The sequence below is a fragment of the Aethalodelphis obliquidens genome, unplaced genomic scaffold (assembly GCF_003676395.1).
Source record: "Aethalodelphis obliquidens isolate GAN/ISIS:26980383/991018 unplaced genomic scaffold, ASM367639v1 scaffold8, whole genome shotgun sequence".
Taxonomy (NCBI): Eukaryota; Metazoa; Chordata; class Mammalia; order Artiodactyla; family Delphinidae; genus Aethalodelphis; species Aethalodelphis obliquidens.
Genome location: NW_020837952.1, coordinates 58,581,300 through 58,594,174, shown reverse-complemented (window position 1 = coordinate 58,594,174; position 12,875 = coordinate 58,581,300). Strand labels below are relative to the sequence as shown.

At 50.0% G+C, this 12,875-nt stretch overlaps 1 protein-coding gene across 3 annotated transcripts in view; it reads left to right on the top strand.

Moving 5' to 3' along the window:
• The first annotated feature begins 1,778 nt into the window (after positions 1–1,778).
• Positions 1,779–12,875, top strand: part of ARFGAP3 (ARF GTPase activating protein 3) — a 53,356-nt gene continuing 42,259 nt past the window's right edge. The window contains exons 1-2 of one of the 3 annotated variants that reach the window (XM_027107879.1): positions 1,779–1,942; positions 8,665–8,783. In XM_027107879.1, coding sequence (XP_026963680.1) covers positions 1,874–1,942; positions 8,665–8,783 — 188 coding nt within the window. In that variant the 5' untranslated portion in view covers positions 1,779–1,873. The remainder of the gene's footprint in view (positions 1,943–8,664; positions 8,784–12,875) is intronic. The other 2 variants (XM_027107880.1, XM_027107878.1) reach the window with 2 other exon arrangements.

Below are 12,875 nucleotides of genomic sequence, written 5' to 3'. Positions count from 1 at the left end.
GATAGAGAGATATAGAGAGATATGTAGATATAGATATATATATATCTCTATAGAGAGATAGATGCAATACATCTGATCTCAAAAAATTTATATTCAGCGGAGGGGAGTATTACACATTATGGCCTTAGGTGATAACAAGTTCTATGAAGGACGCTTAAGCAGATGATAGAAAAGAGAAAGGTGGGTGTACAAATGGTATTTTTTTGGGGGGGGGTGTGTCCCCTTATGCCCCAACTAGTGTAGATACTGTCTACACTTCATTGCACTTTTTTTCTTCTTCTCAGGGATCTCTATACTGGAGACTGGAGTAGACAATATCCTGAATCTGATATATAACTTGGTAAGAAGATTTCAACTCCAAATAGTAAATGGGACCATCATTCCCATTCCCATCAGAAAGCACAGGACTCATAAACATGCCAGGTATTCTGTGTAGGGTCAAACCCGTACCTAGGGACACAAAGTACAGGGGTATGTGTGTGTGTGTGTGTTTGTTTGTTTGTTTGTTTGTTTGTTTGTTTATTTATATTTTTTTCTTTCAGTACGCGGGCCTCTCACTGCTGTGGCCTCTCCCGTTGCGGAGCACAGGCTCCGGACGCGCAGGCTCAGCGGCCATGGCTCACGGGCCCAGCCGCTCCGCGGCATGTGGGATCTCCCCGGACCGGGGCATGAACCTGTGTCCCCTGCATCGGCAGGTGGGCTCTCAACCACTGCGCCACCAGGGAAGCCCGGTATGTATATACTTTGACTCAGTACAAGGCAGAACTTTCAGTCACAGCTGAAACTTACTGTAAAAGTAACTTTTTACAGTTAGGTAAATACATTTCCCTTCCTTGGAATAGTTCCAACCCTGCAAGCTTCCAACTTCCCTGAGGGCATCTAACCAGACAGGTTGAAAGACCACTGCCAAAGCCTTTCCCAGGGCTTCACTGGGAAGCTGCTCTCCTGTACTGCTCAGCACTGATTCCCCATCTCTCACCCCGCTGCACAGAGGAGCAAACCCAGCTTTAGAGACGTGATCTGACCAAGGTCACAGAGCTGGGAAGGAGCTGGCTGGAGTGAGCTTGGAGCCAAGGTGTTGCATTTGACTCCAAAACCTGTTATCCTTCTCCTGACCCGCGGAACCTCAGGTGACACCTAGTGGCTCCACACCCACTAAGGCAAAACAGGCACCGTTCTCCAAGCGTTTAAACCCTTCAGCTAGAAGGGTAGGAAAGGGCCAGCTTCTTTTCTTGTCTATATTCATCAGATTTGACTGAACGCCTTTTGCCTCAGGAGAACTGCTGACTCTCTCACTGACATAACCCAAACTGATCCTTTTCGCCATAGGACGCCTCCCACCAGGGCTCAGGCGACTAGCGAAAATCCGGCTCCTGTACTGAGTCCTCGGGTGTGGGGAGCCGGCGGGGAGGCCCTTGCCCCGCAAGTTTCCTCCTTTGCCACTTGGAGTGACAGGTTCTGCCGCTCTCACGGGGAGGAGGTGAGAGGACCTTGGCCGAGGAAGCAGTCCGTCAGCCGAAGCGGCGGTGGCTCGACCAGCCGTGCGCGCAGGTACAAACCCAACCCGGACCGAGCTTCGCCACTTACTGCCGGGAGTGGAGGCCCGGCGGAGACCTGGAGGAAGCGCGCGAGCCTCCTGCGTAGGAACCGGGGCGGGGCCTGAGTGGGAGGAGCCAGTGGCACTGTTAAGCGAGGGCCACTGGGGAGAGTGGCGCGTGCGCTCCGGCAGTGGGCGGGGACATCGAGAGGCCCGGTCTGATCGTCACGGGCAGCCCCGCCTTTCGGCCATCGTCTACCTCCCGGAGGCGGCAACCGCTCCTACTCTGCCCTTCCCGGTTGGCGGGGCCAGCTGCGCCTCGTTTCTTTGGTGACCATGGGGGACCCCAGCAAGCAGGACATCCTGACCATCTTCAAGCGCCTCCGGTCGGTGCCCACCAACAAGGTAACGGCCGCCGGGCGTGTTCAGGCTTGCTTGGCATCCCTGCCGGACCCTGCGGGAGGCCCCTGCGGCGCCAGTGGCCGCGGCCGCGGGAGGAGGAGCCGGCCCGGCCTGTGACACGTCGCACTGTGCGGCCGCAGCGGCTGGGCCTCGCCTGGGTCCGGACTGTGCGCCGCCCCGCAGCTTCAGCAAGGGAGGGGCGGGGTAGGGGGCGCACCCCAGGGTCCGAGGCAGGGCGGGCACCTGGGAGTCCTGGGGGCGGGAGGCGAGAGCATCTGGGGGTCCCGGGGGCGGACCCTTGTGGGCTCCTAACACCGGGCCGGGGAACTTACGGGGGTCGGAGGCGGCTTTTGGTGGGGGCGGAGTGGACACGAGTTCCTGAGAGAGCGGGGGGCGAGCTCGGGGGCCCGAGGGAGGGCTAGGGGGCGTACCCGCGGCTCCTGCGACTGGGGGCGGAGACCACAGGCCACCTATGACCCAGCCGGGAAGCATGCGCCGGGCCAGAAACTCCAGCTGGTAGCGCTGGGCGCTCGGGGAAACTCGGCTCGCCACCTCCCTGCCTCCGAGCTCACCTCTGAAGCTCCTCAGGGAAGCTGTGTCCTCTGGTGGCAGCCTCAGTTTCCCTGTCTGATAAAGCTGCTAAGTGATCACTGCTAAGTGGCTTCGCGCTCTTGTCTCTTGCTAAGAAAGCCCACCACAGACCCCTTTCCCCTCCTTCCCTTTTGTCTCTCTCTTTGGAGATGGGGGTTTTCCTTTTTTTTTCATCTCCAGAGACTGTCCCTTCCCCCCACCCATGACTCTTAACAACTTTTCGCTACTGGCTGGAGATGTGGTGACACATCGGGCTAAAGTGACACCCTCTGCTGAGGATCACAGGTCAGAGTGGAACCTGGACAGTGCAAAGGGCCGTCGTGTCAGCATGGACTCTGTGTGCCATGACATGATGGCATAGAAAGAAAGTCCCAGAGTTTTACAAAACTTAGATGTCTTTGTTTTAGGTCTAGGTGGAGGGGAGCCCATGTTTTTACAGCCTAAGAGAAGTGAGCAAGGAAACAGTTTATAGGAGTTGATATCTGATGAACGTAGGAAAGTCAGGAGGGGAAAGAGGTTCCAGGAATTCTCCAGTGCCGATTTCTTTGCTATTTTCTTGACTTTCGAATTTAGGTTAATCTGTTTATAAAGAGGGGTTGATGTAAACTAGACCAGATTAGGATCTGCAGTTAGCAGTGTAGAAACTATACATTTTTTGGTCTGCTTTATCTCAGAAACCCAACATATATTCTCTTTGACTGAATTCATCAAAAGATGTCCCTTTTAAATTAGAAGTCAGTGTCTTTATACCAAGAACACTTTTGAGGGACATGTGTGGGCTTGCTTGTAAATTGTTATCCAGACCCTGGGACTTCCTGTCACCTTGGGCAGGTTACTTGACTACTTTGTACCTTATTTTCCTCATCTGAAAATGAGACATGAGCTAGATCTAATTCAGAGAGTTATTGTGAGGATTAAATGAGAAAATCCAAGAAAAGCACTTAGAGCAGTACCTGTATATACTGGCCCTCAATACATGTCAGCAATTTTTTGTTGTTATTATTATTTTAATTATGAACAACACACTTGTAGAAAATTTTATATTCTGTAGTAGGATTCATAAAAGCATCGAGCAAAAATATTTTCTGGTAGTGTTCCACAGTCTTGTGCTACATTTCTTTTTTTTTTTTCTTTTTTTGCTGTACGCGGGCCTCTCACTGTTGTGGCCTCTCCCGTTGCGGAGCACAGGCTCCGGACGCGCAGGCTCAGCGGCCATGGCTCACGGGCCCAGCCGCTCTGCGGCATGTGGGATCTTCCCGGACCGGGGCACAAACCCGTGTCTCCTGCTTCGGCAGGCGGACTCTCAACCACTGCGCCACCAGGGAAGCCCTGTGCTACATTTCTTGATTAAGACTTTTTATTTGATTGTTAATAAGAAACCATTATCTAAGCAAAGATGAAAACTAGTTTTAATGATGTGGAAGAGTTAATAAGCATTTTTAAAATGAGATGGTTAAAAAGAGCTCTAAGACACACAAGACAGGAAAGTACTTAAAGAAAAACACCTCAGTTTGCTTTTAGAATGTGGTGTCCAGTTCTCCCTCTCATGTATGATGGCTCTTTACTCTGGATCAAAGGTTTTAACTCAAAGGGCCAGTTTTCTAGTTTGTGAAATCCTCCCTTGTCTCTGCTCTTCCCTTAGTGTTATATTGATTGTTTGAGTTATTCAGCAAATATTCATTCAGCAAATACCAGTTAAGCACCTGCAGCACGCCGGGCACTGCAGAGCACTGAGGATGTACTGATGGAAAAAGAGACAGGCTCCTGCCTTCAGGAAGCATACGGTCTGTCTAGTGCCTGGAGGACAGATAAAGGGCTGCCTGGCGGGGTAAGAGGCAGTGTAGTGAAGGGGTGACGAGTACACTCCGGGGCAGACTGCCCGGGGTCCAGTCTCTGTGATGCCATGTCTTAGCTATGACACTTAACTTCATGTGTCCTTAGTTTTCTCTAACACGGGGATGAAAACTGGCGCTATATACTCTGCAGGGAACTTGAAATGTGCAAAGTGAACATGCAGGGCCCTTGTTTCAAAAGTACTAAGAATTTCAAGATGAGACAGCAGAGCATTAACCACCTATGGGCGCTTCTGTGTGCGGTGTCCTGTGTGACTGCGTCGATCACACACAGGCCCGGAAGCTGGCCCAGATGGGCATAAGAACAGTACCTTCTTATAGGGTTGTTATCAAGATTCTGTTGGCCAACAGCAGTGCCTGACATGGAGCAAACACTCAATATTAGCTGTGATTTCTATAGTAATTATTCTGACCATGTAGCAAAACAAATTGTTCGTCCCAAACTACTTTTTATCACCATAGGAACTGATACTCTGCTTAGAAGACCATATCTCCACTTGCCCATCAAAACAAAATGGAGTCCCTGCTCCAGCAGAGAGCCAGACTTGGATTTCGAACTGCCCTCTGACCTCAGATCCCACGGGGCCCAGTCTCAGCTCGTGAGCTCTTCTACCACCTGTATTTGCATTTGGTGCCTGCTTTGTGCCAGGTTCAGTGCTCAGCGCTCAGCTCGGGTGAACAAGGCCCCAGCCCTCACAGAGCTGCATTCTGCAATTCCTCATCTGTTTTTTTTTTTTCAGGAGAAAGAAGGATTATTTATTTATTTTTGGCTGCCTTGGGTCTTCCTTTGCCGCGTGCAGGTTTTCTCTAGTTGTGGCGAGTGGTACATGGGCTTCCCATTGCGGTGGCTTCTCTTGTTGCAGAGCACGGGCTCTAGGCACGCGGGCTTCAGTAGTTGTGGCACGTGGGCTCAGTAGTTGCGGCTCGCGGGCTCTAGCATGCAGGCTCAGTAGCTGTGGCGCACGGGCTTAGTTGCTCCGCGGCAATGTGGGATCTTCCCGGACCAGGGCTCGAACCCGTGTCTCCTGCATTGTGGAATGGATTCTTAACCACTGCACCACCAGGGGAGTCCAGAAATGGATTTATTTAGAGAGATACATATTCTGTAGGCTGAACATGGTCTGTCTCAAAAGGCGAGAACGGCCTTGGGAGAAACACACTCCAGACAAGAGTGCGGGCCGTCTCGGAAGGCGAGAGGCCTGCAATTCCTCATCTTAGTTGGTGGGTCAGGAGGATTCTGAGGCCACTTGTTAGAAGCCCCGCTGCTGTCTTTTCGTAACCAGCCTTGCGACCACCTTGGGAGTGATTCTCAGACTTGCCTGCTCTGGGCTGTGTGCGCCCAACCTCTGGGTCGTGTCCCTGCACAGGGCCATTTCCTGCACAGGCTTTTGCCCCTTCTGCCCTTTTAGACTCTATTCTTGACATCCCACATGCCACTTGGGCCCTGTCTAGAAAACTTTTTGCATCCTGTCCTTGCTTACTAAGGTTCAACATTATAACTAGTTGTCTTGCCCGCTGGGACTGCTAGACTGGGCTCCACGCGGGCTGACTCTTCCCAGGCCACTTTTGTACGTGCACTCTGTGTGTGTCGGGGGTGTACTGATAGTGACAGCTGTTAGCTAAGTGAGTGAGGGATCACAGTGTCCTCTTGCAGAGGGGCGGCACCTTTGGCAGAGTCAGGCCCACTGTTTGGCATCCCAGGGGTGGGCATTCCTTACTCTCATGGCTGTTACCACAGGGCATCTTCATTTCCGTGTCCTTTACTCCCACTTCAGTGGCCTGTCCGGGGCGGGGGTAGGGGGAGATGGGGAGACTCAGCAAGCGTTTGTGGAGTCAGTGCCGCCATCCACTTCTTAATACCTCAGCCTCTGCCACAGTGCCTGGCACGTAGCAGGCAGTCAGTAAACACTGGAGTGAATGCCTGGTGCCTCTCGTGTCAACTGTCAGCCCTCTAATCCTGCCTGCTTATCGTGAACCTGTCACCATGAGGGGCTTTGGAAAATCCACGCGTGTTTTCACGCTTGTATTGCCCTCAAAAGGCCAGAAGCGAGCTTGCTTTCCTTTTTTTTTTTGGCCACACTGCATGGTATGTGGGATCTTAGTTCCCTGACCAGGGTTTGAACCGCTCCCCCCTGCATTGGAAGCGTGGTGTCTTAACCACTGGACTGCCAGGGAAGTCCCCAGATCTTTCTTGATGGTTTTAGTTGAGACAACCTTCACATAGGTGGCTCTGCCTATAAAGCATACCTAAAAGATGGGGGCTTTTAAAAAACCTCCTATTCGTGGAATTTTTTTTTTTGCAATATGCGGGCCTCTCACTGTTGTGGCCTCTCCCACTGCGGAGCACAGGCTCCGGACACGCAGGCTCAGCGGCCATGGCTCACGGGCCCAGCCGCTCCGCGGCATGTGGGACCTTCCTGGACCGGGGCACGAACCCGCGTCCCCGGCGTCGGCAGGCGGACTCTCAACCACTGCGCCACCAGGGAAACATATTCGTGGAATTTTTACCACTCTGTTGTGCTGATGTTAATTAATTACAAATATTAATTCCGTGACAAGCACTGTGTGTTTTAAAGTACTTTTGTGTCCTGTTATCAGATGAAGAATGTTTGACTTCAGTGTTGAGGGGCTGGTGCTAATTTCTGAGCTGGCGATAAGTTTCATACGTTGTTCATTTGACTGAGTGCTTTGCATGGTAGATCACTATTTTCCAGGCTCTGTGGGAGATGCAGAAACACACAGAAAACATTTATTGAGGGTTAGCCACGTCCGAGCTCTGTGCAGATGCAGGCGGAAGGCAAGGTGAGGGAAGGGCCCCCAACGCTGCAGGAGCTCCGAGCTGTGCAGGAGGGGGCCCACTCCTTGGACGTGAGCTGTGTGTCTGAGTAATAACAGTGACCTGGACAGAGTGGAAGGGGCAGAGGTCATGAAGGACACGGCATTTCACGCAGGAACAGCTCTCTCTATTAGCATCTATTGTGGAGCTCAGCATCTTAAAACAACAAACACAAGTTGTCTCACACAGGTTCTGAAGGCCAGGAATCTGGGGGTGGCTCAGTTAGCTAAAATATAGTTTTATTTTTTCTGGAAAACAATTCAAAACAAGTCTATTATTTGTGGAATTTTTAACTGTCCTGTTGTCCTGGCTCTAATTACTCATAAGTATTCATTTCCACAACAAGCACTGTGTATTCTAAAGTACGTTTGTGCTCCTGTTATCAGGTGAAGAATGTTGACTTTAGTCAGTGCTGAGGAAGGAAGGCTCAGGGCTTCTCAGGAGGCTGGGGCCTCCACTCCAAGCTCACTCACGTGGTGGTCAGCCGGCCTCCGCTCCTCACTGGCTGTTGGACTAAAGGCCTCAGTTCCTCTCCACGTGGCTCTCCCCACTGGGTGACCCAGTGTCCTCAAGACATGGCACCTGGCGTCCCCCAGAGCCAGTGATCTGGGGGGAGAGCGGGAGAGAGAAAGGAAGCCCCAGGGTCTTTTATGACCTCACCCCGGAAGGGACGCGCCAGCACTTCTGCCAGATCATTGGTCACACGGGCCTCCTGGGCAAATCGAGGGTGGGGATTACATGAGGGGGTCAGTACCTGGAGGGCAGGATCCAGGGGAGCATCCAGGGGGCTCTCTTCCTCTGGCTGGGGCGAGAAGAAATATGCACAGACGCCTGACATTTGGTAGAGCCACTGCCCAGGGGACAGTAAGGCCTTGGGCCTTTCCAGCAGGGACATCCCCGTCTAGCGTTCATTCACGTGAGTGGTAGGAACCCTGTCGATGCTTCATGCGTGAGTCATGTTTGAGACAATAAACACATCTAAGTTCTCTTCACTACGCATACTACGTACTGTTACAATAGATATGCAAAAATATATAACTTATATAATTAATGCATTATATTAATAGTCTATTGATATATAATTATATAATACAGTAACATTATAATAATAAAAGAAATAGAAATTTGAGGTTTTAAAAAAAAAATCTAGGTGAGATATTTTTCTAATAACCAGTTTGTTTATCTATTCTTCTTTTTTTTTTTTTTTTTTTTTGCCGTACTGTGCAGCTTGTGGGATCTTAGTTCCCCCACCAGGGATTGAACCTGGGCTCTGGCAGTGAAAATGCTGAGTCCTAACCACTGGACTACCAGGGAATTCCCTCTAATAATCAGTTTAAATTGTAAAGATTAAACAGCTTTGAAGCCACATCCTGTACTGTCCTATAGGGTGGCTCATTTGGCTAATAAGAATGGATGAATAACTGAATTTTGAAATTTTCTTTCAGGTGTGTTTTGACTGCGGTGCCAAGAATCCCAGCTGGGCCAGCATCACTTACGGGGTGTTCCTGTGCATCGACTGCTCGGGATCACACCGGTCGCTTGGTGTCCACCTGAGTTTTATTCGGTAAGGGGAACTTTCCTCACTGGGGGTGGGAGTGATTGCCTCGTTACGTGGGTCTCTCTCCCCTTTTCCTTTATGTTTGCTTTGACGTCAAGTAAAATGAGAGGCTGGTTATGAGTCGTGGAGATTTAAATCTCGCGTAATTGAGTAAACTCGGAAAATGAATTATTCTCCACTTGGTCGCTGTGCTGTAGAGCTTGGTGTGAGAGGAAGCACTGTTGAAGCCACAGTCAGAACAGAAGCCTTGAGGCAGCATCTCCTTTTCCTTTCTTGTCTCTGATAATTAGCAGCACACAGGAGTCTTGCTCTGACGCCTCCTGGGGGAAGGGGTCTCTGTCGCTCCTCCAGGTGGACAGTCACTGCAGGTGGCAGGAGACCCTCGTCAGATCCGGGCTGCGCCCCCAGCAAAATCCGGCAGCTCAGCCTCCAACGACACTTATAGCAGAGCCCGAGGGAATGATTTTTGCATGAATTTCAGTGGCATTTTCAAATGTTTGCAATGTGAAAGACGTGGGCTGCCTGGACCCCTCTGGCTAGTCCCTGTCTCTGCTCTGACCTCTTGGTAGTAGCCTTTCTGGGGCCTTTGTGGCCATCAGAGAAAGATGCCCCCTCTGGACACAGTCCCACAGTCCAGTAGGAGGCTGGAAGTACAGGGGCACCTCTGAGCAGTCGGGGCTCAGATCTCTGTACGGCTGGCCTCCCCAGGTCAGCTCACCTGTTTCCCTGCCAGTTCTTTTTCCAGGGAAGGAGCCAGCTAGGCAGGCAGGCTGTTTGAAATCATGGCAAGCAGTTTTATTTTATATTATGACTTAAGGAATACTGACACTACAGTGTGATTACCATAAAGAGCATTTGTTCCTGTAGGGTAAAATCTATGGTAATTTGTAACGAGATATTTTGTATCCTGGCGCAAAAACTATACAGTAGTAATAACAACATAACTTTCTTTTTTTTAAAACGTATTTATTTTTGGCTGCATTGGGTCTTTGTCGCGGCGCGCGGGCTTCTCGTTGCAGTGGCTTGTCTTGTTGCGGAGCACGGGCTCTAGGTGCACAGGCTCAGTAGTTGTGACTCGCGGGCTCTAGAGTACAGGCTCAGTAGTTGTGGCGCACGGGTTTAGTTGCTCCGCGGCATGTGGGATCTTCCTGGACCGGGGCTCGAACCCGTGTCCCCTGCATTGGCAGGCAGATTCTTAACCACTGTGCCACCAGGGAAGTCCCCATAACTTTCTTTTTAATGGATTAACTGAAAAAAACTTTATGTATTTTCTTGAGTTCTTTTTTTCAGAAATCAATTTATCAAAGCAAAATGGGCTAAATGTTATAGCCATAGAACTCCATAGGTCATGATTTAGAAAAGGGAATTCCCTTGGGTGTTCTTACTACTTCCAGAATATCTATCAGTTTCCTGTCTTCTTTTCTTTTTTCTTAGATGCTGGACCCAGGATATTTTTAATACACTCCTGACCTTGTCTCTTTTTGAAATGTGGAGGGATTTGGTTGCCAGGGCAAGTTTATTCTTCATGTACTTTTTCCCCCAGGTCAGTTGTCCCCAGTTAGCACGTGATGACCCACTCTGTCCAGAGGTCGCGATGCCTAGACTGAGGCGATGCGTAGTGTGTTGTCTTCCTTTCTCTCTCACTGTGCTCTTTCCCTCTTCCTCTCTGCGAGGTCCTGCCCATCAGAACCTGGCCCTCCCTTTTCCTCACCACTACAGCATAACACCAGCTTAAACCGTTCCAGGAAATCAGGTGGTTTTCTGATGTGTTCCCCAGCTGAGGGAAGGGCTGCCTGAGAGCCTGATGAGGCTGGACAGCAGGGCCTGTTTGGGATGTTGCAGGTTTAATCACTACCCTTTTAAAAGTTAGATAAATATAACTGTATGAATCATGATGCTTATAAATGATTCAAGAACAACTGTTTAAAAAAAAAAAAATCACTGTACATATAACCCAAGGGCAACAGTCTAGGATTTGGGCAAGAGAAGGTCAAGGATGATGAGGGTACTAAGGATTTTCTTTTCATGAGGCGGAGGGCTGCTCTTTAAACATTTTTTATTGATTAAAAAATTTACAGGGCTTCCCTGGTGGCGCAGTGGTTGAGAGTCCGCCTGCCGATGCAGGGGACACGGGTTCGTGCCCCAGTCCGGGAGGATCCCACGTGCCGCGGAGCGGCTGGGCCCGTGAGCCATGGCCGCTGAGCCTGCACGTCCAGAGCCTGTGCTCCGCAACGGGAGAGGCCACAGCAGTGAGAGGCCCGCGTACCGCAAAAAAAAAAAATTTACAAACATTAGTTCACTGGGGAAAAAAATCCAAACAGTCCCAGAGTATATAAAGTAGGAAGTGAAAGTCCCTGCTCTAGAACCCCCTTCCCTCTCCTTCCTCTCCCCGTGCTAGCTGGCTGCACACACACACACACACACACGCACACACACACACACAGAGTCCCGTTTCCCAGGCATGAACATATTAACAGTTTGGCATGGGTGGAATGTTTATTTAAAAGGAGGTTTTGTGTTTTTTTAGTTTTTTTAAATTAATTTATTTATTTTTGGCTGCGTTGGGTCTTTGTTGCTGCACGCGGTCTTTCTCTAGTTGCGGTGAACGGGGACCGCTCTTCATTGCGGTGCATGGGCTTCTCATTGCGGTGGCTTCTCTTGTTGCAGAACATGGGCTCTACGCGCGTGGGCTTCAGTAGTTGTGGCACACGGGCTCAGTAGTTGTGGCACACGGGCTCAGTAGTTGTGGCACAGGGGCTTAGCTGCTCCGCGGCATGTGGGATCTTCCCGGACCAGGGCTTGAACCCGTGTCCTCTGCATTGGCAGGTGGACTCTCAACCACTGCTCCACCAGGGAAGTCCGGAGGTTTTGTTTTGTTTTGTTTTTAAGTAGAATTTCAAGTCAACGAGTTTACAAAGGGAAAAAAATTTTTAGACTACGGCTTTTGCCAAGCAAAAAGAAAAAGACAGGTTAGGCATCTGCGGAAATAGCAAACTGCACTGGGAGCTGACTGCAGAGTGGACCTGATTGTCTGGCCTCTTCCCACCCTCCAGGCCTCGGAGCTCTTCGCCCAGTGCCTGTGACGCTGAGTGTCCCAGTGCTCCTCTCTCTGGCTCTGTTTATTCTCAAGTTCACCATTAAGTATGTCATGGGCTGTGACAAGTGCAGGGGGTCTCACCCTCGTCACTGTTGGTGGGCTGGGGGTACAAATACAACATAAATAAGAAAATAAACTATAAAGAACATTGATAGAAACAGAGCATGGTGTCTACTTCTGGTTGGAAAATTAGGCAAAGTGTAAAGGAGGAGGTCACATTTGCAGTGAACTTCAAAGGTCTGGTGAGATTTTGATAACGGAGACAAGGTAGGGAAAAAGGAGGGCCGCACTCAGACTTTACGAGAAGATATAGAGGTGGGAAAAAGTGAACTGTTTAGTAGCTAGTTTTTATATGCATAGGAAAATGAGGAGAAATAAGATTCAAAGGGGAAGATCTGCGTGGCCTTGGGAGGGCCAGTCTGGGAGCTTAAACTTTATACTCCTGAGGCCCTTGGGGGGGTACACGTGGGAAGGGAAGGCTGACGTGAGCCTGGGTGCAGTAGGCACCCCAGAGATTCACAAGGCAGTGCTAGGTGGGCGGTAGGTGTGAGGATGCTGCAGCTTGGCTGCTGGGGGTCTGAATCCCGTTGCCATCCCTAGCTGTTGGTAAGGTGAGCATGTTCCTTACCTCTCTGTGTCTCAGTTTCCTTCCCTTAAAAGTGGAGATGAGAAGGCTTATACTCATCTTAGGGCTTTGGGAGGAGTGAGCAAATGAACTCACATGAATCCTGGCACGTGGCCAGACCCCAGCTTGTTATTTTCGTTTTGTAATTTTTTAATAAATTTATTTATTTTATTTATTTATTTTAAATAAATACCAGTGCTCCCTGGCAACAGTGAGAAGCCCGCGTACCACAAAAAAAAAAAAAACCAACTAAAATTATAATTAACATATGACCCAACAATCCAACTGCTGGGCATATACCCAGAGAAAACCATAATTCAGAAAGACACATGGGGACTTCCCTGGTGGCATATGGTTAAGAATCCGCCTGCCAATG